Source organism: Heterodontus francisci, chromosome 9 (assembly GCF_036365525.1).
Source record: "Heterodontus francisci isolate sHetFra1 chromosome 9, sHetFra1.hap1, whole genome shotgun sequence".
Lineage (NCBI taxonomy): Eukaryota > Metazoa > Chordata > Chondrichthyes > Heterodontiformes > Heterodontidae > Heterodontus > Heterodontus francisci.
The window spans coordinates 49129737-49154798 of NC_090379.1; the positions used below are offsets into that span (position 1 = coordinate 49129737).

Below are 25062 nucleotides of genomic sequence, written 5' to 3' on the forward strand. Positions count from 1 at the left end.
GCTCCGGTTTCCTCCCACAGCCAAAGACTTGCAGGTTGATAGGTAAATTGGCTATTATAAATTGCCCCTAGTGTCGGAAGGTGGTAGGAGAATTGAGGGAAGGTGGGGATGTGGTAGGGAAAATGGGATTACTGTAGGGTTAGTATAAACGGGTGGTTGTTGATCGGCACAGACTCCGTGGGCCTAAGGGCGTGTTTCAGTGCTGTATCTCTAAATAAATAAAAGGTGAGAGTGTTAGCAACTGAGACATGGCCTAACTGAATGGCAGAATGGGCTCAAGGGGCTATATGGCTTACCTCCTGTTCAGGTTTCATGTGTATGGAGACGATACCGAGCTCTCCCTCATAACTACACCTCTGATTTGTCATGCTGCTCGTCAGACATCCAATCCTCAATGAGCCAGAAATTTCCAATTAATATTGGGAAGACTGAAGCCATTGACTTCAGTCCTCGCCTCAAACTCTGATCCCGAACAATTGTGTGAGGCTAAGCAACTATTCGTGGCCTTGATGTCAGATTTAACCCAGAGGCCAGTACTGAGCACATATCCACTCCATTACCAAGACCACTTACTTCCACCAAGATCACTGACTTCCACCTTGGTAACACTGCCCCTTTCTCACCCTGCCTCAGCTCAACAGCTGCTGAAACTCCTATCCATTCCTTTGTCACCTTTAGACTTGACTAATCTCCTGGCAGGCCTCCCATCGTCCACAAACATGAACTCATCCAAAAATCTGCTGCCTGCACCCTAACTTGCATCAAGTCCCGTTCACCCATTACTCCTATGCTCACTGACCCACGTTGGCTCCCAGTCCAGCAAGGCCTCGAATTTAAAATTCTCATCTTGTTTTCCAATCTTTCCAAGGATTGCTATAATCTCTTCCAGCTCTACAACCCTTCAACTTAAGAACATAAGTAGATGGAATAATAATAGGAATACACAATATGGCACCTCGAGCCTGCTCCGCAATTCAATACAATCATGGCTAACCTTCTGTCTCACCCTCACTTTTCCACATGCTCCACATATCCCTTGATTCCCGGAGAAATAAAAACTTTATCTATCCCAGAAAATGCTGGAAATACTCAGCAGGTCAGGCAGCATCTGTGGGGAAAAAAGTTAACGTTTCAGGTCTGTGACCTTTCATCAGAACTTTCAAAACTGAAAGGGAGGGGAGGTGAAGAAGAACAAAAGGGAAGGTCTGTGTTTCGGTGGATGGCAGGAGAGATTAAATGACAAAAGGTTTTATGATACAAAGCCAAAGGGAGTGGTAATGGGACAAGAAACAAAAGATGCGTCTGCATGAGGTGTAAATGGCAGGATAGCAGCAAAGTATAAGGATTGAGAAAGAATGAACCATCAGAAAAAAAAAACTTGAGAAAAATGGGGACAGAAGTTATGATCTAAAATTATTGAATTCAGCGTGGAGTCCGGAAGACTGCAAAGTGCCCAGTTGAAAGATGAGGTGTTCCTTGAGCTTCATCAGAACACTGTAGTAGGCCAAGAACAAAAAAGGTCAGAGGGTGAGCAAGGTAAAGAATTGAAATGACAAGTGACAGGAAGCTCAAGGTCATGCTTGCAGACTGAATGGAGGTGTTCCGCAAAGTGGTCAACCAGTCTCCCCAATGTAGAGTAGACCACGCTGTGAGCAGTGAATGCAGTATACTAAACTGAATGAAGTACAAGTAAATCACTGCTACATTTGGAAGGAGTGTTTGGGTGGTGAGAAGGGAGGAGGTAAAAGGGCAGGTGTTGCACCTCCTGCACTTGCATAGAAAGCTGCTGTAGGAAAGGAGGGGGGGGGGGGGGGGGGGGGAAGTGTTCGGGATGACAGGGAGTGGACCAGGGTGTTGCAGAGGGACCGGTCCCTTCGGAATGCTGAAAGGGGAAGATAAGGGGAAGATATGTTTGGTGGCGGCATCACGCTGAAAGTGGCGGAAACAGCAGAGGATGACCCTTTGAACACGGAGGCTAGTGAGGTGGAAGGTGAGGACAAGGGAAATCCCATCATGGTTCTGGGAGCAGAAGGGTGAGAGCAGTAGTGCCTGAAATAGATTGGACACAGTTAAGGGTCCTGTCAACCACAGGAGGGGGATATCCTCGTTTGAGGAAAATGGAAGACATGTTGAAAGCGCTAGTATGGAAGATTGCATTGTCTGAACTGATGCAATGGAGAAGGAGAAACTGGGAGAATGGAATAGAGTCCTTGCAGGAAATGGGGTGTGAGGAAGTGTAGTCCAGGTATCTGTGGGAGTCCGTGGGCTTATAGTGAATATTGATTGATTTCTCAGCCTATTCCCAGAAATGAGAGATGGTCGAGAAAAGGAAGGGAAGCGATGGACCATGTGAAAGGTGAGAGAAGGATGAAAATTGGAAACAAAGTTAATGAAATTTTCCAGTTCAAGGTGAGAGCAGGAAGTGGCCCCGATACAATCGTCAATGTTTCGGAAGAGGGAGGAGACCTGAGCTCCCACCATTCCAACCTTTCTGTCCTTGGCCTGCTACAGTGTTCCAATGACAACACAAGCTCAAGGAACAGCACCTCATCTTTCGACTGGACACTTTACAGCCTTCTAGACTCAACATTGAGTTCAATAATTTTAGACATCACCTCTGCCACCATTTTCTGGGGGTTTTTTTTGCATTTTTTTTTGCTGGTTCGTTTATTTCCCCCCCCCCCCCCCTTGTTTCTTTCTTAATCCCTTTACTTTTTGTTCAGATGGCTGCTATCCTGCTGTTCACACCTCATCCAAACACATCTTTTGTTTCATTACTTGTCCCATTACCACTCCCTTGGCTTTGTACCATCCCTTTTGTTCTTCGTCCCCCGTTCACTTTTGACAGTTCTGATGAAAAGGTCACAGACCTGAAACATTAATTCTGTTTCTCTCTCCACAGACGCTGCCTGACCTGCTGAGTGTTTCCAGCGCTTTCTGTTTTTATTTGATTTCCAGCATCTGCACTATTTTGCTTTTCTATCTATTCCAGCCTTGAATATATTAAATGATGGAGCATCCACAACCCTCTGGTGTTGAAAATTCCAAAGGTTCACAACCTACTGAGTGAAGAAATTTCTCATCTCAGTTCTAAATGATCAGCCCCTTAGCCTGAGACTGTTATGAAAGTGCCTCTGTGTTTTGTTAAATATATTTTTTGAGGATTCATTTTGAAAACACCAAAGTTTAATATTTCTTCAGGGGGGTAATCATGTAAAGGCCACTTGACTTTGGAAAAAAACAATCCCTGGAAATGTTTTTTAAAAAGGGGAACTGAGAGGAAAACAAGCCTTTCTGGGATACCATTTAACTTCCAACGCAATAAACGCTGGACACCTGGAGAAGTTGTTTACGAAGAAGTGACAGGCCAAGTTTGATGGAGATCAAAAGATAGACCTCCTGTTGTTGGTTTCACTTTTGAATCAATTTGAATTAGGGTTGAACTGTATAAAAAGGAAGAGAACTTGTTCTTGTACTTCAGTCCCCTTGCACTAAAGGCCAACATGCCGGTTGCCTTCCTAATTGCTTGCCAACCTGCACGCTAACTTTGTGTTCCTTGTACGAGTACACCCAAGTCTCTCTGGACACCAACATTTAAAAGTTTTGTGCCTTTTTAAAATATTCTGCTTTTCTATCAAAACCAAAGTGAATAATTTCACACTTCCCAACATTATATTCCATCTGCCAACTTGTTGCCCAGATGCTTAACCTGCTTATATCTCTTTGCAGCCTCTTTGTGTTTTCCTCACAGCTTACATTCCCACCTAACTTTGTATCATCAGCAATCAAGATTTCTGTATTTTTCCATTTGAATCACTTCACCATTGACAGCTGTGCCTACAGGTGCCTGGGCCCTAGGCTCCAATTCCCTCCTTAGGCCTTGCTACCTCCTTTAAGATGCACCTTAAAACCTACCTCTTCGACCAAGCTTTTGGTTACCTGTCTCAGTATCTCCATATGTGGCTCGGTGTCAAATTTTGTTTGATAACAGTCATTTGATGCACACTGGAATCTTTTACTGTTAAAAGCACTATATTGTTCTTGTTGTATGTGAAAAATTATAGTTGTAATTATGAGTCTTTCCACTCCATGGCACAGCAAGCAACTGATACCTTTTAAATTTAATCTCAATCTCTGTTCTAAATAACAAAAAGTGTCTGACGTATGCAAGTGGTCTTAAGTATTTAGAAAACCAGTCATAAATACAGTTTAAAAGGATAACAGCTATTATCTATATTCACTCTAATTGACTATCTTTCACATCAATCCCTAGGTCTCCTCATTACATAGAATTTTAAAGCACAGAAACAGACCATTTGTGCATCAGATCTATGCAAGTGTTTAGGCTCCATGCAGGCCTCCTCCCAGCTGGTTTCATCACACCTCATTAACATATCCTTCTCCGTCATGTACTTATCTGACTTCCCCTTAAATGCATCTACGCTAATCACCTCAGCCATTCCATGTGGTAACGTGTTCCATATTCTCACCAACTTCTGAGTACAATATTTCTCATCGATTCATTAGTGACTATCTTATATTTATGGCCCTAGTTTTGGACTCCCCTAGAAGTAGAAATACTTTGTATATGTCGACATAATTAAACCCCTTCATAATTTTGTAGACCTATCAGGTCACCTCTCAGTCCTCTCCTTTCCAGAGAAAAGAGCTCTAGCCTGTTCAGTTTTTCCTAATAGTTGTATCCTCTCAGTTCTGATATCATTCCAATTCTTTTTGCATGCTTTTCTGTACTACTTCATCCTTTTGTAACATGGGGATCAGAATTGTGCACAGTACACCAAATATTGTCTAACCAAGGTTCTACATAAGTTCCCTGCTTTTGAATTCTATTCCTTTAGAAATGAACCCCAGTGCTTTGTTAACCTGTGTTGAGACTTTTATTGATTTGTGAATACATATCCCTAGATCTCTTCTCGCCTCAACTCCACTTCATCTCTTATGGTTAATTCTCACACTGTTCAAAAATAATTCATAACTTAAAATGCCAGTGATAGCGTTTAGGGAAAAAAAAAAAACTTACCCAAAATTACTCTGAGCCAAATGTGAATCACTTATTGCATCAGCTATCTGTAAGAGATGAGCAGAAAAATCGTTCAGTAGTCAGTTTCTGCTCAATCATTCTAATTTACTTCACAAAGTCACCATTGACGGCAAGAGACGTGTTGGAGACAGCCCTGAAAAGTAAACAAAGCACCACCCCTACCCTTTTAGGGTAAAAGGGCCAGGACTCTGCTCAGTGGCTCCACTGGACAAGGTCAGGAACTGACTGATCATCCTTTCATGCTTTCTTTTCTTGACCTAAATTATTGGCTACATAATACTATCATCAAATATACAAATTATGTTTATCTGTTGTGATGGGTTAACGGTAGTACAGCAGCTGCAAAACCAATTCTTTTTATTGTTGAAAAGACAGTCATGGTTTTGGAGCTAAGCAGATGGTAACCACAGTAGTTTTTAAATCTATACTTAACATCTATCTCATCTAAAAATGTGATACAAACAACAATAAATTTCAGAAACCTAGAACATTTTTTATAAAAATTACCTGCTGTCTATTAACAAACACAGCCTGGTGTCTTAAATATTTAGTGTTTATATGACTTTTTAAAAATTTTTTCAAGATGTGAGAATCACTGGCATTTATTTCCCTGAGAAGGTTCTTAAACTACTGTGTGGCGAAGCTTCTCTTAAAATCCTGGAACCTGCTAACAGCATTGTAACAGTAACAATAAAGAAACAGCAATATATATCTGAATCAGAATCATGTGTGACTAGGAGAACTTAGAGGTGATGGTGATCTCATGCATCTTGCCCTTCACAGGTTTAGGAGATGCAAAAATGTCAAAGTGTGTATCTAAGTGTTTCAACAATAATATGCATCAAGTGTTAGTTTGGAATGTCATACCTGATTGACACAGATGATGGGGCTACTGAACTGATGGCTGAGATGATGGAGCGTGGCTCCGAATTTCTGAAGACATTTGGCCTTGGCAATGGAATCATTGGCTCCAAATTCGCATCTGAACAAAGCTGCAACTGAATCAATCACCACGAGACCTATCAAGCCTCGTGACAGCAATATTGGTAACCTTTTGCTAATACAATGATTTAAGGATTCCTATCAAAAACAAACAAAATAAAGGTAAAAAATAATCCAGGTGCCTAACTTACTCAAACATTACAATTTACAGTTATAGCTTCACTGTTTTTATGTGCACACCAAAAAATAAAATAATTACCAACATACACATTATACTCCTCAGTTGCAGGTATGCCAAATTGGTAGTCATTTCATATTCAATTATATTAAGTGGTTTACTACAGGACACAAGTTAACTCTTTCCCATCACCAACCTCATCTGCTCCAATACAAACCCAAGCAGGTTTCGGTGAATAAGGAAGTAATCTGGTGACAGACTGGAATTATATTCAAAATGTTTACAGAACATGTAGAACAAGATAATTCCAAACAATGAAGCCAATATGGACAATAGCAAGCAATTTTATAATTTATCGACCCTATGAATTCTATGTCAAACTGAATCCAGCATAGAATCAATCCTGAAGAAGTTCCAGCGAAGTGCACACACCAGAATTACACAGGCATTAAATCCAATTTAGCTGGAGGAGATTCCCGTAGTGCAAATCCAGAGTCACACTGCATCAAGGGAAGTGTAAAACATTTGTGTGTACCTGTGTGTGCATCAGGGCTGATTACTTAGCAATGGAAAGCCTAACTTTGCAACAGTAGCTGTATCAATTATCACAGCCCTCTCATCCTAAAGCAGATATGTACATGATAGCTACAATGAATCATCTACCCCATTGCAACCATTATTAAAAAGAAACAGCTCAAAATACTTCAATAGAATCAATGATCAAGGTTTAAAGTAAAATTAGTTAAACTTTACGAAGTTTACATCAGAGTAAATGGACTCCATTGTAACTGTTTTGTACCTTTCCACAGCAAAAAAAATCATTTTCAAAAGCCAGAACATTTCCTTATTCATTTCTACGAACCTTTTGTTTTAATTTGTGTAATTTTGCAGCCCATACACACTTATTCACAAGTGCAAATGTAATTGGTAACCTGTTCATTTCCTTACGAAATAGTAACTGCTAGCATATCATACTTTAAACTTAAGTTTTTTTTTATTATTTGTTCCTGGGACGTGGGCATCGCTAGCTAGGCCAGCATTTATTGCCCATCCCTAATTGCCCTTCAGGTGGTGGTGGTGAGCTGCCTTCTTGAATCGCTGCAATCCATGTGGGGTAGGTACACCTACAATGCTGCTCAGAAGGGAGTTCCAGGATTTAACCCAGCGACAGTGAAGGAACCGCAATATAGTTCCAAGTCAGGATGGTGTGTGGCTTGGAGGGGAACTTGTAGGTGGTGGTGTTCCCATGTGTCTGCTGCCCTTGTCCTTCCAGGTGGCAGAGGTTGCGGGTTTGGAAGGTGCTGTCTAAGGAGCCTTGGTGAGTTGCTGCAGTGGTAGAGGGAGTACATACTGCTACCACTATGTGTCGGTGGTGGAGGGAGTGAATGTTTGTGGATGGGGTGTCAATCAAGTGGGCTGCTTTGTTCTGGATGGTGTTGAGCTTCTTGAGTGTTGTTGGAAGTGCACCCATCCAGGCAAGTGGAGAGTATTCCATCACACTCCTGACTTGTGCCTTGTAGATGGTGGACAGGCTTTGGGGAGACAGGAGGCGAGTTACCTGCCACAGAATTCCCAGCCTCTGACCTGCTCTTGTAGCCAAGGTATTTATATGGCTACTCAAGTTCAGTTTCTGGTCAATGGTAACCCCCCATGATATTGATAGTGAGGGATTCAGCATTCATAATGCCATTGAATGTCAAGGGGAGATTGTTAGATTCTCTCTTGTAGTTATTACAGTAAACATTTCTTCAAACCAACCTTTATTTGTACTAGTTATTTTTATCTGGGCATTTTTTTGGTGCCTGGACAATATTACTAGAAAAACTTGATGTTGGACTCACCACATCTGCAATATGTTCAATAAAGATGTTGTTACCAAAGTTAATGTTGTTGACAATGTCAGTGGGTACATCAGTTCGTAACATGGACTGAAGGCCAATCAATTGCTGTAAACGTTTATTTGGAAAAGTATCCTCTGTACAAACATACACAGCTCCTAGAAAGAGATGTTCAAAAAGTTCAAAAGGGGTGGTAGTTGGGTTTTGGGGTGGTGGGGGAAAGGGTGGAGAAGGGGAGTGAAAGCAAACTACTGGACATTTCCCAAAAACTCTCAAATAACAAGAAAAATAAAAGCAAAAATTGGAGAAAGAGAAAAATTGGAAGATTGTCATGTTTGTGAAGATTGTTATTAAAATTATGTAGAACTCACATAAGTGGTTAAATTTGATGGAATCAATTGAAAAAAACTAATTAGGAGAGCGAAGAGGGGCCATGAAAATACACTGGCGGGCAAGATAAAGGAAAATCCCAAGGCATTTATAAGTATATTAAGGGTAAGAGGATAACCAGAGAAAGAGGAGGGCCCATTAGAGACCAATGTGGCAATCTTTGTGTGGAGCCGGAGGACATAAGTGAGGTTTTACATGATTACTTTTCATCAGTGTTCACTATGGAGAAGGACGATGTAGGTGTAGAGATCAGGGAGGGGGATTATGATATACGTGAACATATTAGCATTGAAAGGGAGGAAATATTAGCTGTTTTAGCAGGCTTGAAAGTGGATAAATCCCCAGGCCCAGATGAGCTGTATCCCAGGCTGTCGTGTGAGGTAAGGGAGGAGATAGTAGGGGCTTTGACACAAATTTTCAAATCCTCTCTGGCCACAGGAGAGGTACCAGAGGACTGGAAGACAGCAAATGTGATACCATTATTCAAGAAGGGTAGTAGGGATAAACCAGGTAATTACAGGCCGGTGAGTCTAACATCAGTGGTTGGGAAAATATTGGTAAAAATTCTGAGAGACAGGATTAATCTCCATTTGGAGAGGCAGGGATTCATCAGGGATAGTCAGAATGGCTTTGTCGGGAGGAGATCATGTCTAACTAACTTGATTGAATTTTTCGATGAGGTGACTAAATGTGTCGATGAAGGTAAAGCAGTAGACGTAGTATACATGGATTTCAGTAAGGCTTTTGATAAGGTCCCACATGGGGGATTGGTCAAAAAGGTAAGAGCCCATGGGATCCAGGGCAATTTGGCAAATTAGATCCAAAATTGGCTTAGTGGCAGGAGGCAGAGGGTAATGGTTGAGGGCTGTTTTTGCGATTGGAAGCCTGTGACCAGTGGTGTACCACAGGGATCGGTGCTGGGACCCTTGCTTGTTTGTAGTATACATTAATGATTTAGACGCGAATACATTCAAGGCTGGAATAGATAGATAGAAAAGCAAAATATTGCAGATGCTGGATATCAAATAAAAACAGAAAGCGCTGGAAACACTCAGCTGGTCAGGCAGCGTCTGTGGAGAGAGAAACAGAATTAATGTTTCAGGTCTGTGACCTTTTCATCAGAACTGTCAAAAGTGAACGGGGGAAAGAACAACAAAAGGGATGGTACAAAGCCAAGGGAGTGTAATGGGGCTAGTAATGAAACAAAAGATGCATTTGGATGAGGTGTAAACAGCAGGATAGCAGCCATCCGAACACAAAGCAAAGGGATTAAGAAACAATGGGGGGGGGGGGGGGAAATAAACAAACCAGCAAAAAAAAAGCAGAAAATGGTGGCAGAGGTGATGTCTAAAATTGCATATTGGGAGTTTCAGAGCCACACATGCTGTCCTCGAGGCAGCTATGGTGGGGACAAGACAGTCACCCACCACCTCCTGGAACGTGCCTTTGCAAAGAAGGTCTGGAAAGAGATGCAGTGGTTTTTGTTGAAGGCCATCCTGAGCAGCTCTGTTAAGTTGGACTCATTGCTCTGCGGGCAGTTGCCAGGCATGCACACCAAGACAAACATCAACTGCTGCTAGAGGGCCATCAGCTCTGTGAAAGACGCACTTTGGTCTGCCTGAAACTGGCTGGTCTTCCAGCACAAGGAGCTGTCCACAACCAAGGTTGCAGACTGACACATTCCAGGACCACGTGCTAAGGGGCACCCTAAAGCTTGGGGCAGTTGCCACAATGGCTCAATGGGGAAAGGCCACAATCTAAGGCCCTCCCACCAAGGGGCCAGAACCCGTGTAAAACCCCTCGGGCTGTATGCTGGACATGAAAATGTATATTGTAAACATAAATGTAACTGCAAGAGTAGTGAGATACGCGAAGGAAGAAACTGAACTATATAGAATGTCAGATTTGAACTTATGTAATGTACTCTTACAAATTTTATGAATAAAGTACTGTTGTTCAAAAAACACTTAATTACTTAAAAAATGAATGTCTTTAAAAGCCAAGAAAGGGTCTATGGAGGGTACTTCTAGTTCAAAATAATAAGGTAACATATTTTAAAATCCAAAAATTTAATAAAAGTCAATTTTCTTGCCAATATGAAACCCTTGAATAGGCCATTCCAGTGACATGAATTACAGGAAACATTCCAGACAGTACTGGAATAGCTCCATTACAAATGAGAACATGACTTCAAACGAGCTTGAGTCACTCTGGAGCTGGCAAATCCTGGAAACCATATTGCACCTTGGAAAATCTATTATTTCCAATTAGTAGCATAATTTTCTGTAGTCAAATGACCAGGAGCAGCACTCAGGCTAATTTGAAGTTGGTCACGCCATTGTGCAATGCTCTGGGAAAGCTCCCATAATAAACATCACTGGAGTGGTTCAGTAAGGAGCAATAAATTTGAAATCGAAAGTAATTTCTAGTCAGACTTATATTCTATGAAAAGAAATTGACAGTGAAATTCAGCTTCATAGTGCAGCACCACAGAAGTCCACAATTCCAAAAATGTCAGCCAAGTGATTGAATTTTTCGATCTGCTGAGTGGGCAGATTATGACATCAAACAGCATTCAACGTTGACTTGGTGCATGACCTGCCATTTTGGACCTTGCAGGCTGTATTAATGCTCTCTCAAATGTTCCGAGTGAAACAAAAGTCCCCGACACCACCCTCCACAATCACACTAGCAATATTTCAAGTCATCAGCATGGGGCTTGGAGGTGATTTTGATTTTCTTTTGCTGCTACAGAGTGAGTGGAAGTATTATGTGAAGTGTTATTGCAGAAATTTGGAAGATGATTTTGGATTCACAAGGGAGTGGTGCTGGACTTTGACAAGGAGGTCAGAGGAGTTGGAAGGCCTGTCAGGAGAAAGCCTGTTTCAGTAATGGAGGCCATAGTTAGAGTCCCTCTTGGGCTGCACCATGACAGGGACATGATGTAGACAGCAGAGAAAGGAAACTATGTGCAGAGGAAGAGGAGGAGGGCTCTCAATAAAAGGCCGTACCCATCAAGGGTCTTCTGAGTGCACTTCTCCTACTTCCACCACAGCCAGGGGCTGTGTGAGAGACGGCTATGCTTCACCAAAGAGGTGGTCACTGAACTGTGCCACCTTCTCCAACCAGACCTACATCCGCACAGCAAGGCGAGAATGCAGTTGCCAGTGGCCATGAAAATCACCATGACCCTCAATTTCTACGCCAGCGGATCCTTCCAGACAGAAGCAGGCGACATTTCCAACATTTCCACTGTGCACCGTACATTGCTGAAGCAGGGAGGAGAGGCCCTGCAAAGAGTGATAGGGGACTTCATCATCATCTCTCAAATCAGTGAGAAGCAGAAGCAGTGAGCACATGGTTGTGCCAAGCTACCAGGACTCCCAATGGTGCAGCTGCCATCAGCCTCAGCACGTGGCTCTGCTGGGCCCACATATTATTGGGGAGATGTACCATAACCATAAGGGCTACCTCTAAATGAGCTTGTGGTTAATGTGCGACCATGCCTGGAACATTCTTTTAGTGAATGCGCACATTCCTGGCAGCGGCCACAACTCTATCATTCTGCACGAGTTGGCTGTACCCACCATCTTTCAGCTGCCACGACAAACCAGAGGCTGGCTGCTTGGTGACAAGAGCTACCTGTCCTCCACCTGGCTCATGGCTCCCACCACTACCCAGCCACTAGTGGACAGAACACCTATAACGAGCGCCAAGCTGCCACAAGGTATGTTGAATGATACCACAAGGTATGATGAATCCATCAGCATTCTGAAAAGAGTTTTGCTGCCTGGACTGCTCAGGGTGCTCTCCAGTACTCACTGGAGTGTGTCTTCAAATTTGTGGTGATCTGCACAACTTTGCTCTCAAGAAGGCGCACCCTTGACATCACAGATTGGGGGTGGGGTTGTGGCCCAGAAGGAAAGGATGGGTGGGCACCTTCGGGACCCCCATGTTCCAGACAAACTGTCCACGACCAGTTACTCAGATTCCAGTTCCCTGAAATCTCTCACCATTGCTCCACAATTCCCACTTTTCCATCCCCCTGCTACAAACCCTCACAGCATCCTCTTGGCCGAAATAAAAAGACACCACAAAAAAAAAAATCCATAATAGTTTTATCCAACAACAATTCCAATCCTTACAAAACTGAACTATTCAACCTTTTGAAATCCCTTCGTGCCAGTCTTGCAGTTGCCTTTGCCTGTCCTTGTATTCCTACGCAGTACCACCCCAGTGGTTGCAGCAGTGGAAGAGACTGCAGATTGGCCTTACATGACAGCCTTAAGCAGCTCTGGGTCTTTAGGGTCCGGCTTCACACTGCACCCGCTGCATGGACGGCAGCCGTCTGGGTTAACTGACTGAAAGGCAACAGCAAAGGCACTGGCAGAGTTGGAGTGGTTGGAGCACAAATACCATCATCCTGAGAGAAGACAGCAGGTTCGTGTGCCACAGAGCCACTGCCACTCCCCTAGGGCAGTGCTTCAGCAATCCCAGTAATCAGTTTAAGCACATATTGCTGGACTGTGGAGAGAGCCTGCATGCCCCTTTGAGCACTAGTATCTGCAGCCTGATGGCATCAATCTGCACTGGCATGGCACCACGATGGACCTGTATGGCACAAGCATGCATCTCATGACCTCAGTCTGAGCTTCGACTGCAGCACTGAGACATTGGGTGGCTTCTGCCTGTGCTGCGATGGACACAGACGTCATTCATCAGACTCTGCATCAAGCTTGGGTCCACAAGTACTGTCATTCAGTCAGTCACCACTTCCATGCCGAAAAGGACAGACTCCAACTCTGAATGAAGCCCTATGCCAAGTTGGAACCGGACTCCTCCATGCTCAGTGACAACAGGCTTTCTGGCAACTCTGCCAATGTACCAAGCATCTCTCTGTGCATGCCCATTAGCAGCTTCTGTGTGCCACCCCACTGAAGTCCTCATCTGAGTCCTCTGCAATTGTGAACATGTGACCTCACCGTCCAGGGAGCTGGCATATGCTTTAACCTTTCCCTCGCTGTAGCCTGCTCGCGCCCGGTTATTCACCTGAATTTATACTACCCTCTGACATACCGGTAGTGCCGGTATCTGAGCTGATGGCTGCAACTATCAGATCAAGTTACGGTGTTCATTCATTCGAAATTTGCTGCTGTTTGCGCCAAACATGGCATGGTTGCACTGGCTGGCCAGGCATCAGATCTTGCGTGAAAGTAAAAATGCAAAAAGGGTGGGTTGGGGTGAGGTGGAAAGCAAGATCTCCATGGTTGCATTATCTGCAGCTTACACATAGCAGGATGAGGTTGAAGTGGGATTTGAGGAGGTGCTTAAGGCAGGAACATACTTTCAATCCTAAATATTTCAGCCAGGCTAGATGCAACAGCCTCAGTCAGTATAACACAGAGCACAGACTCCTCGAAAGGGCTCAGGAGATGCAGGCATACGGTCACCCACCATTTTTTGCTGCGCCCTCTGGTTATGTGCAACCTTGTCCTACAAGAGAGAGGAAAGAATATCAGTGAGTGTGTTCCAGTGTGTTTGGGTGATGTGCCTGGCATAGCTGAAAGTATGCGGAAGCTGTGAGAGGTGGATGTGAGACCAGCAGCATTGGTAAGTGCGTGAGGGTGAGGTGGAGCATATGAATGTTAAGCCGGAGTCCTGATTGCTGACAGATGAGTGATAGGGCTGTGTGCATTGAGCACTGAGAAGTTGGTGGCGTGGCAGATAGGTTGTCGCATTTGAAGATGCATTCACTGATGTTGACCACTCATGTCATACAACATTTGGCAACACTACAGCCAGCTCCTCAGTGCCAGACTCTGGGAATTCACCTCCCCGGCCACCTGCATCCATTCCCTTTGGAGGGTATACCTTGAGCACCTCCTTGTCCCCTGTGGAAACATAGCCCCTCTTCTCCTGTCAACTTCCTCGACTAAGGCCTACAGCAGCACAAAGAACCTGGAAGCCCTCTTTCTGGCCTATTGCTCTATTTTCAGTTTTCTTACTTCCATCAAAGACTTTATAAGTCTATTCCACCAGTTGCTGTACCTGAGTGCACTACCCCTTTAAAGATGGGCAGACTGCCTTTAAGCAGTGCAGGTTAGCTGTACATCATGCTAACAATGCATGCATCTGGGCCCCCTGTTGAGCATGCAGCCAGTGAGTAGTGCATTTCACACAAGAATCATATCGATGAGCAGGAAGCAGCTCGACCAGACGTACTGTAATCACATACCACAATCCCGGTACTTGGTAATGGGCCTAACTTTTAGTCCATTATGTTTGACTACATAACACCAGTAGCTGCACTTCAATAATTAATTGGATATCTTGGATGTAACAGGAATTATCTAAAATTTTTCTCTTACTCTGAACCTAGACCTTCCTTCCACACCCACCCACCCCCACCCCCAACCCCCATTAATCCTTTACAACCCAGCAAGAATAGATTTATCCTCCTCAGCCTTGCTTCATAGCTCAATGATCTAACTCTTCCAAGAATGAATTGAAAGAATAAACCATTTGGACAAAACGAAAAATTTTACCTGCTTCTTGTCCACCATAGCTACATGGGAACTGTACAGACAGACACAGCTGCATGCAGATTTGTGTCTTCCCTGCTGAACTCTCACCAACAATCTCAGTAATTCCCATTAATGGAATTCCACCTCCAAGCAGTAAGTCCAGTACTGGGCAACCCATGCTAAGTTTTTGGTTCTGGGTTGGAAAAGGACATTCTCCATTATATATCTGGAGGGCTGAGGAAGAAACAACATACAACAAAAGTTTACATTATTATACATGTAAACTGACAGTTTTAAATACTTAAAAAGCTTAAACATAATTTACTGTGGAAAAAGCAGTTATAAGCACTCTATTATAAACTATATATAGCAAATACATACATAGCAATATTTTATTTTTATTCTCTTTCCTACTCTATTAATTCAAAGCCTTTTCTTGCCCTTTTATATTGCTTTATATCACATTTATTAGAACAGACAGGAAAGTGACAATAACTCTGTATTGGTTAATGTCCCAATCCACAAAACCACTAGGGCTGCAAGACTAAAAAATTCAACTCACCAGGTAACATTCACTCCCTTAGTGCCTCCCAATCACCCATTTAAGAAAGAATGAATGAACTTGCATTTATAAAGAAATAACTTGCTTATGAAAACTCACTACATCTAAATTGCAAGCATAAACCACACTTGGATAGAGGACTCGTTAATGGACAGGAAGCAACGAGTGGACTTAAACAGGGCATTTTCAAGTTGGTACGCAGTGGAGTGCTGCATGGATCAGTGCTGGGACCTCAGTTATTTACAATCTACATTAACGACTTGGGTGAAGAGACAGATAGTAATGTTTCTAAGTTTGCTGTTGATACAAAGGTAAAGGTAAAAAAAAAACAAAGATAGGTGGAAAGGTAAGCTGTGCGGAGGACACAGAGGCTGTAAAGATATATAGACAGGTTAAGTGAGTGGGCAACAAGCTGACAGATGGAGTATAACATAGGGAAGTGTGAAGTTATTCACTTTGGTCATAAGAGTAGAAAGGCAGAATTTTTTTTTAAAAAAAGGTGTGAAACTTGTAAGTGTTGATGTTCAAAGAGACTTGGGTGTGCTTGTACAAGGAACACGGAAAGTTAGCATGCAGATACAGCAAGCAATTTGGAAGGCAAATGGCACGTTGGCCTTTATTGCAAGGGGATTAGAGTACAGGAATAAAAAAGTCTCGCTACAATTGCACAGGGTTTTGGGTGAGACCACATCTGGAGTACTGTGTGCAGTTTTGGTCTCCATATTTAAGAAAGGATATACTTGCATTGGAGGCGGTACAGCGAAGATGCATTAAATTGGTCCCTGGGATGAGAGGGTTGTTCTATGATGAGAGGTTGAGTAAATTGGGCCTGTACTCTCTGGAGTTTAGAAGAATGAGAGGTGATCTCATTGAAACATACAAGATCCTGAAGGGGCTGGATAGGATAGACACAGTGATTGTTTCTGCTGCTCAGGGAATCTAAAACACAGGGGCACAGTCTAAGGATAAGGGGCTGATCATTTAAGACTGAGATGAGGAGAAATCACTTCACTCAAAGGGTTGCGAATCTTTGGAATTCTCTACCCCGGAGGTTGTGGCTGCTCTATCGTTGAATACATTTAAGGTTGGGATAGACAGATTTTTGGTTTCTCAGGGATTCAAGGGATATGGCGAGCAGGTCGGAATGTGGAGTTGAAGCCCAAGATCAGCCATGATCATACTGGATGGCGGAGCAGACTCGATGGGCCATCTGGTCAACTCCAGCTCCTATTTCTTGTGTAGTGCAGTTTGTTAAAATGTTCACATGCAGTGAATTCTTGGCTGCTTGGTTTGTGAAAAATTATCCAAATTATTTATCCAACCTTATGCCTCCACTATTCAGCCAGTTTACTTCTTTTCAGACAACTACCCGCTTCTCTCTCTCGCTTCTACTCCCAGAAGAACAGGAACCAAAGTCCCCATGGAGTACTTAATGATCCCAGTCTATACTTGTTTGACAAACCTCTGCAACCCCAAATCCCAAAAGAGTTAATTAACACAGTATCAACTGCTTTTACTGGGTGTCTGCTCCACAAATGCATCATATAGAATTTTTGTTTCCACTTCCCATTTTCTTTTCCTCAGTCTTAAAGATGCTGTCTATTGTCTGAGTACAATTTCAAATGTACTGGCTGTTCACAAGCATCTCACCCACTGGCCATTCTTAATGTGACCCTGCGCAGTGAGTTTTAGGAGCCTACTGAACCACAAGGACCAATACAGCTTAGTCCAATCCATTTTTCATCTGACATCCATGTGGGAGTTCACTGGAAAGCAATCAGGATGGAGCACTTGATTTTACCCCTTCCTTACTTGGGTACAAAGAGGCTAAATGTAGCACACTAACTGCTGCATCAGCAGTGACTAACTTACTGAGCACCAACTTTGGATTAAACCTTTCATATATGATTCAATATCACACAGACAGTGCATTTACTTGCTACGAGCCTCCTTAAGTTGTATGCTCACATTCTCTGGATAACAATCAACTTCTATTTATAAATATTATCCTAGTCTTGCAGCATTTTGGAAGACTTACATTATAATTCCCTCAATTTTCTTTTTTCCCCCCCAATGAAGATAAACTCAATACCTCAGTGATGAGGGCCATTCCAGAGCTTGGCTATCTGCTGTATGAAAGCATATTCATGAAATGTGGAACATATTTCCATTATAGCCAAGCTCTATAAAACTTAGTGCTTACCAATTTTTAGATGTAAAAAAATCACAAGATTCAAGATAAAATGTTTTGGGGAAAATTTGTTCTTCAAAAATATTTAATTGAAGCCATCTAAAATTGCACTGAATTGTGAAAGGTTCATTATAAGACATTAACAGTTCAGAGATTTACAAAGAAGTGTGAATTACTGTTAAAACTTATATTCAAGATGATTTTGAAATCACATTGGTATACGATTTCAGATCCAGCAGCGATTTAGGTTGTATTCTACCTTTTACACACCTGTTACCACTGGATCACACTTTATTGCTGCTGCAATGGTTTTATGCAAATACTGTACATCAGAACGGGACAGTTTAGTGAGTCTCTGCAGATCTGGGCCCGAAAGACACAAGATCTCTTTTATTGATTGGATGTTTGCTACGAGAAAAAAAAAGAGAATATTTATTTTTTTGAAAAAAAGCACTGTAGGACACACATGACTAATGACAAATAGGAGCAGAAACATGCCCAAATAGCTGGTGATTCTGTATACAATAATGGGCAGCTAGCAGTAAATCATTTATCAAAATCACAAAACTCTTTTTATACTGTGCAAAACAGTGAAAATACCTATTAAATAAAACATTTATCGAAAGCACACTATCAATATGTATAAGTGAATCTGAAAGCTGTTCCCTTGAAGCAAGCACTGGAAATTGCTCAAGACTGCACAAATAATCTCACCATTTGATTTTCCTTTCCTCTTCTCTCTGGTAAAGTACCTCCTGATCTGACACAGCTCCCCAGATATCCTGACTCAGACTGATAACTGGCAATGAGGACTTCCAGCAGATAGCCTTCATCTTACAACTACTACAAGTGAATAAGCCCTAAAGGTATTTTTTGCAGCCTGTTCTTTATGATGGCGAAAGTTGTTTGTCTAAATGTGACACCTGCTCCTCATTCCTTCTTCCAGCCCTCCTTTCCATCTCCTGCCTAAGGACATTATTTATAGTAGTCCCACATCACTAATCTTCCACACTGTACTTCCACTCTGACCTGCGCTTTGGCCTTCTATACTGTCCTAGTTAAGCTCAGAACAAGCTTCAGGATCAGTATCTCATCTTTCTATTTTGCACCACTCTTAATAACTTTAGCCACTTTGCTTGGTTTCCCCATTTCAATTCCAAAACTCCCCCCAACACCACTTTAACTACTCACATCTGTGTCTACTATTCTTTTGGGCCTCCTTATCTCGAGAGACAATGGATACGCGCCTGGAGGTGGTCAGTGGTTTGTGAAGCAGCGCCTGGAGTGGCTATAAAGGCCAATTCTGGAGTGACAGGCTCTTCCACAGGTGCTGCAGAGAAATTTGTTTGTTGGGGCTGTTGCACAGCCCCAACTATATTCCTTTGGTTAGACATCTTTCTATTGTCTCATGCTAATGTCACTTCAGCCATTTAACCATTTTCTGTTTTCTATTTAAACAATTTGCAGGTCATTCTGCTCTTGTGTAATATCTTCACCCTTGTTCTGCTCCTTTTTAAAATGCTGTTCTGTAAAGTTTTCAAGTTATGGTGAGTTGAGACCTCCAACAATACTTCCTCTTACGTCCCTTCACTGATGTTACCTGACTTGTTGAATATTCCCAGTAGTTTAAAGTTATTTACAAACTCACCTCTCCTAACAGCAGTCACTACTTTAGGATTCACGTCTAACTGACCCCAGTCCATCGCGGGCTCACTGCTCAAACACAGGCCACTCGGCCCATCCGCATCAGGCGGCAAGCGGGAACGATTGAAGCGCGAGACGGATCACAGCGACCGCTCCCCACCCCCTTAAAAAAAAGGCTCACACTACTCTCAAAAAACACAATCTCACATAGTCAGTATACAATATACCCCGTAAAATATTTCAACATTCTCATTACATCTCATCATTTCCCCCCCCCCCCCTTTCTTAAGCATTTCATAGTGTTATCATCAAAAAAAATATTTCATTCCCACCGTACAAACCACTCCTTTGTGGAGCGAGGCTATTTGATAATATACGCGATTGGCTGAAGTGGCTCTTAGTGAATCGTGATTCGTCCAAGTTTCTACTCGATCCAATTGCCATTGGCTGAACACGCCGCAAGACGATTGGTAACAAGCTTCTGCTAGTTGATTGGCTAATATAACGAACTATTGATAAGTGATTGGCTGAAAGTGATTATTCTGACAGATAATATGAGGGTGTTTCTGACGGCTGACATCTGATAGGCTAAATTAATAGATTTCTGACAACGAATAACTGTGGTGGGAGTTAATTGGCTGTAGTGACAGAATCCTGGCTATTGATTGGTTGTGGCGCTAGTCGGGCTGTTGTTCACTCGGGCAATATGGCGGCTACAACCGATGGCAAGAAGCTGGTGCGTAGTCCGAGTGGACTCCGCATGGTGCCGGAAAACGGTGCTTTCAGCAGCCCCTTCTCGCTCGCTGAGCCTCAGTGGGTTCCGGATAAAGAGGTAAATGGCCTATCTGAGTGTGAGAGCAGGAGCACTGACGGCTTGTTTTAATTAGCAGGGAGTGTTGTTGGGGCTGGGCTGGAACTAAGTGTTCGGCAGCTTCGTGGTGTACTGTCCCGCAGATTTTTCTTTCGTTCTTGGGATGTGAGCGTCGCTGATAAGGTGGGTGTGTTTCTGTGGCTGGAACTAACGAGAAACAACTGCAGAAACATGACGGAATAAAGTCCGTCCTGTTGGCCTGTTAGTAAATGTTTTGGTTGGGTTAGTCCACACGAAGTTGTAGTGGGTGAGGTGTCAATCATTTGTATCTGACTTACTTTTGAATCTAGTTTTTGTTTGTTTCTACTTTTCGCGAAGTAACTGCTCTGTGTGAACAAAAAACTGCATTTTTGATTTTATTCTGTGGTCAAGAAACTGTTTTGTGTTTCCAGTACCCTCATGTCAGTTTGTAGCTACCTCACCAATTTATTTTAATCCCACCCTTCTGCACTAGTGTTTATTTTATGCACCTGTCTGAGTGAGCTGTGTCAATATGTAAGACGTTCTGTGCTATGGCCAGTACTCTATAGCAACTTGATTTAATACTATCCAAACTCAGCTCAAATTGGCCCCTATAGCCAAGGAAAGAGGAAAATCACATCCTATCAGTTTGGTCTGGATTCAATTACTAGTGGAAAATGCACAGTCCATTTACTGTGTTTGAGTGCGTAATCCCACCTGGAACACCTAACATTTTAATGCTGTTGTAAAGATGTACAGATAAAACTTACAAATGAAGATTGTAACGATCGAGGTGGGAGCAGTGCACTGTTTAATTTAGTTCCACTTCTCCACAGGTCACTACATATTTAAATTTTCCCACTTAGTGATATGGTCAATCATGTACTCTTTTTCCTGGAATAAAACTCACTAACCAGGTTTCTTATGCTAAAAAGTCAGATTATTATAAAACAAGACTTTAACCAGTAATGAAGTAAAGCATAAACATATTGAAATATTAAAGTTCCCTTTTTACCTTAGCCCCTCACACACAGGTTAACTGGAAAAATAAAAGGGATTTTTGTTTAGAGCTCTTATGGACAAAAAAAAAACACTTGGGCTGAATACTTCTTGCTCACTCTTGAAGAAAGCAGATGAGATGTGTTCCAAAACTGGCATACAGTCTGGCCTCTGAGTACACATAGACGGGTCACTGGGATCTTTTAGAATGTTGCTTTTCAGGCGGTGTTGAAAATTAACAGGATTTTCTTCAAAGACAGGAGATGAGTTGATACAGTGGACTTCTCGGTCTTTGAGGGGTGCTGGAAAACTAAGCTGGGTGGTGGTCTTTCTTGGGAATTCTCTTCTCTCCTTGGAAGTTCTGTTCCTTTTTCTGCAGGCTTTTTAAAGAGATGGAACAGGTAGGGCTGAGCTGGGGTTCTGTCCTTCATTTTTTTAAAAAAAAACTCCAACCCCTTTTAAACAGTTCATTCCCAATTCCAAACAATTCAAAAGTGAAGCTGGAAACAAAGTCCACCTTTTGACCCGTCACTTCTATACACATGGTCCCCAGTTACCTGGGTTGTTCTATTTTTAACTTGTCACGTGACAATCAGTAACTGTTGTTGTCAAACAAGTCTTTTCAGTGTTTTCTTGATGAGCCTCTTGGGGTGGGGTGGGAAAACTGATCCACCATTTCATCAGTTTGAATGCTCAAAATATTTTTTACAGAAACGGAAGCACTTTCATAGCAATATGCCGGGGAAAACTATTAGAGTTCTCACTTTATAGCTCTCTAAATACTATACATTGACTCCCAATTCTAGACACTTGATGCCTTTTTGTAGTACATTGAATTGTCTGGCTTTCCTTTTAAAAAAAAAAGTTTTGCTTATACTTTAATCAATAATAGGTTTCAAGTGATGTACCAGTCAGAAGTGTATGTAAATGCTGTTAAGATAACAGCATGTAATAAAGTATCCTTTTTGCCCTTTGATGCAGTAAACATTACCTGACATTACCACTATCTCAATTGTGTGACTCAATCACTTGCCTGCTGTTTGCAATCAAAATAAAATTTACAGGAAACTAAATAAGACCTTTGCCCCCAAGAGCTTCAAGTTGATTTCATTTTCTATAAAACAATTTTTTTCTTGCAAATATTCTTCAATCTCCTGTGAAGTTGTCAATTCCTTGCTGCAAGATGTTTCCAGCAGTGCTTGATGCTGTGCTATACCTCAGTATTACGTTTGCATCTTGACAGGCAGTTTGACCATGGGGGCATCTAGCAGAGCTCAATCCAGATCCTGTTGTTTACTGATTTTATACACCAGCACACATCCAGCAGAGATTACTGGATGATTAGTGGGAACTCTGCCAATTATGCCCTTTTCTTGATTCAGGACACTATTGAAGGGAAGTGCCTCTACCATTGCCTTATCTAAAGGTCAGCAAACTGCATAGTACAGGGATTGAATCTGGGACTTCCTTGTTTTTAAAACATTCAGCTTTTCACTGGATAAATTGGATAAGCAATTGGGGCAGCTTCCAACACAGCCAACAGCAATGTGAACACACTTGCATCTTTTGAACTTCTGTTTTGTAACATGCATGTCTTTGTACTTTCCCAAATGTTGATATGCTTCCAGCTGATCAACTGAATTACAGAAAAATTTCAGAATGAATTACAAAAATAGAGCTAAATCTACTGCAATGTTTTTGCACATATACTATAACACAATTTGCAGTTCACCCCCTTAGAATTATTGCATATTCCCTCCCATGAAGCATAAAGCAGTGTAATATTGTAAATCAAAAATTTACTAATGTTTTCAAACAATTTATACTAAAGTTTCTTTATCCCATCTAAATCTTCCTGTAACCTAACACTCCACATCACAATCTATTAACTATATTGACAATTAAATAAAAAAAAATTTTTTCAACATCTGATTTAAGTGGTTCTTTTGTCTATGCCTGGTTTGGCACTGCACTTTAGCTTGGAAATGTAATCTGTAGAGATCACAATAATATAGTGCAGAAGAGGCCCTTCAGCCCATCGAGTCTGCATAGATGCATTAAAACATCTGACCTGTCTAGCTAATCCCATTTGCCAGCACTTGGCCCATAGCCTTGAATGTTATGATGTGCCAAGTGCTCATCCAGGTACTTTTTAAAGGATGTGAGGCAACCTGCCTCCACCACCCTCCCAGACAGGGCATTCCAGACAGTCACCACCCTCTGGGTAAAAAAGTTCTTCCTCAAATCCCCCTTAAACCTCCCGCCCCTCACCTTAAACTTGTGACCCATAGTAACTGACCCTTCAACTAAGGGGAACAGCTGCTTCCTATCCACCCTGTCCATGCCCCTCAATCCTGTACACCTCAATCAGGTCACCCCTCAGTCTTCTCTGCTCCAGCAAAAAACAACCCAAGCCTATCCAACCTCTCATCATAGCTTAAAATGTTCCATCCCAGGCAACATCCTGGTGAATCGCCTCTGCACCCCCTCCAATGCAATCACATCCTTCCTATAATGTGGCGACCAGAATTGCACACAGTACTCCAGCTGTGGCCTTACCAAAGTTCTGTACAACTCCAACATGACCTCCCTACTTTTGTAATTATGCCTCGATTGATAAAGGCAAGTGTCCCATATGCCTTTTTCACCACCCTATTAACCTGCCCTTCTGCCTTCAGAGATCTATGGACAAACACACCAAGGTCCCTTTGTTCCTCGGAACTTCCCAGTGTCAGGCCATTCATTGAATACTTCCGTGTCACATTACTCCTTTCAAAGTGTATCACCTGACACTTTTTAGCGTTAAATTCCATCTGCCACTTTTCTACCCATTTGACCATCCCGTCTATATCTTCCTGTAACCTAAGACACTGCACATCACTTAACCACTCAGCCAATCTTTGTCATCCGTGAACTTACTGATCCTACCCCCCACAGTCATCTATGTTGTTTGTCATTTATATAAATAGGGGACCCAGCACAGATCCCTGTGGTACGCCACTGGACACTGGCTTCCAGTCACTAAAACAGCCGTCTGTCATCACTCCGTCTCCTACAGCTAAGCCAATTTTGAATCCACCTTGTCAAGTTACCTTGTATCCCATGTGCATTTGCTTTCTTGATAAGTCTCCCACGTGGGACCTTGTCAAAGGCTTTGCTGAAATCCATGTAACTACATCAACTGCACTACCCTCATCTACACACCTGGTCACATGCTCAAAAAATGCAATCAAATTTGTTAGGCATGACCTCCCTCTGACAAAGCTATGCCAACTATTCCTAATCAAATTTTGCCTCTTCAAGTGGAGATAGACTCTCTCCTTCAGAATTTTCTCCAATAGTTTCCCTACCACGGACGCGAGACTCACTGGTCTGTAGTTCCCTGGCTTATCTCTATAACCTTTCTTAAATAGTGGGACCACGTTAGCCGTTCTCCAGTCCTCTGGCACCTCCTCCATGGCCAGAGAGGAATTATAAATTAGGGTCAGAGACTCTGCAATCTCCACCCTCGCCTCCCACAGCATCCTGGGACACAAATCGTCCAGACCTGGAGATTTGTCCACTTTTAAGCCTTCCAAAACCTTGTCACTCCCTATGACAATTTGCTCAAGAACCTCAGTCTCTCTCTCTCTAAGTTCCATATCTACATCCTCATTCTCTTGGGTGAAGACAGATGTGAAGTATTCGTTCAACACCCTACCAATGTCCTCTGGCTCCACCCACAAATTTCCCCCTTGGTCCCTAATGGGTCCTACTCTTTGCCTGGTTATCCTCTTCCCATTAACATCTTACAGAATATCTTGATTTTCCCTACTTTTACCAGCCAGAGCTTTCTCATATCCCTCTTTGCTTTCTTAAGCTCCATCCTACACTTTCTGTACTCCACTAATGCTTCCATTG

The 25062-nt window shown here is 42.5% G+C and overlaps 2 protein-coding genes across 3 annotated transcripts in view; one reads left to right on the plus strand and one right to left on the minus strand.

The window, feature by feature from the left end:
- Positions 1–19620, minus strand: part of xrcc3 (X-ray repair complementing defective repair in Chinese hamster cells 3) — a 33049-nt gene extending 13429 nt beyond the window's left edge. For both annotated transcript variants that reach the window (XR_010975685.1, XM_068039011.1), the window contains exons 1-6: positions 19336–19620; positions 17958–18095; positions 14956–15168; positions 8024–8178; positions 5930–6142; positions 5042–5088 (exon numbers count right to left, since the gene is read on the minus strand). Coding sequence is in view for 1 of the 2 variants with exons in the window: in XM_068039011.1 (XP_067895112.1) it covers positions 5042–5088; positions 5930–6142; positions 8024–8178; positions 14956–15168; positions 17958–18095; positions 19336–19390 (821 nt within the window). In the remaining variant the exon portion in view is untranslated. The remainder of the gene's footprint in view (positions 1–5041; positions 5089–5929; positions 6143–8023; positions 8179–14955; positions 15169–17957; positions 18096–19335) is intronic.
- A 379-nt stretch (positions 19621–19999) lies between these two features.
- zfyve21 (zinc finger, FYVE domain containing 21) overlaps positions 20000–25062 on the plus strand; it is a 39213-nt gene continuing 34150 nt past the window's right edge. The window contains 1 exon segment of the mRNA XM_068039012.1: positions 20000–20163. Within this exon segment, the coding sequence (XP_067895113.1) occupies positions 20038–20163 (126 nt within the window). The 5' untranslated portion in view covers positions 20000–20037.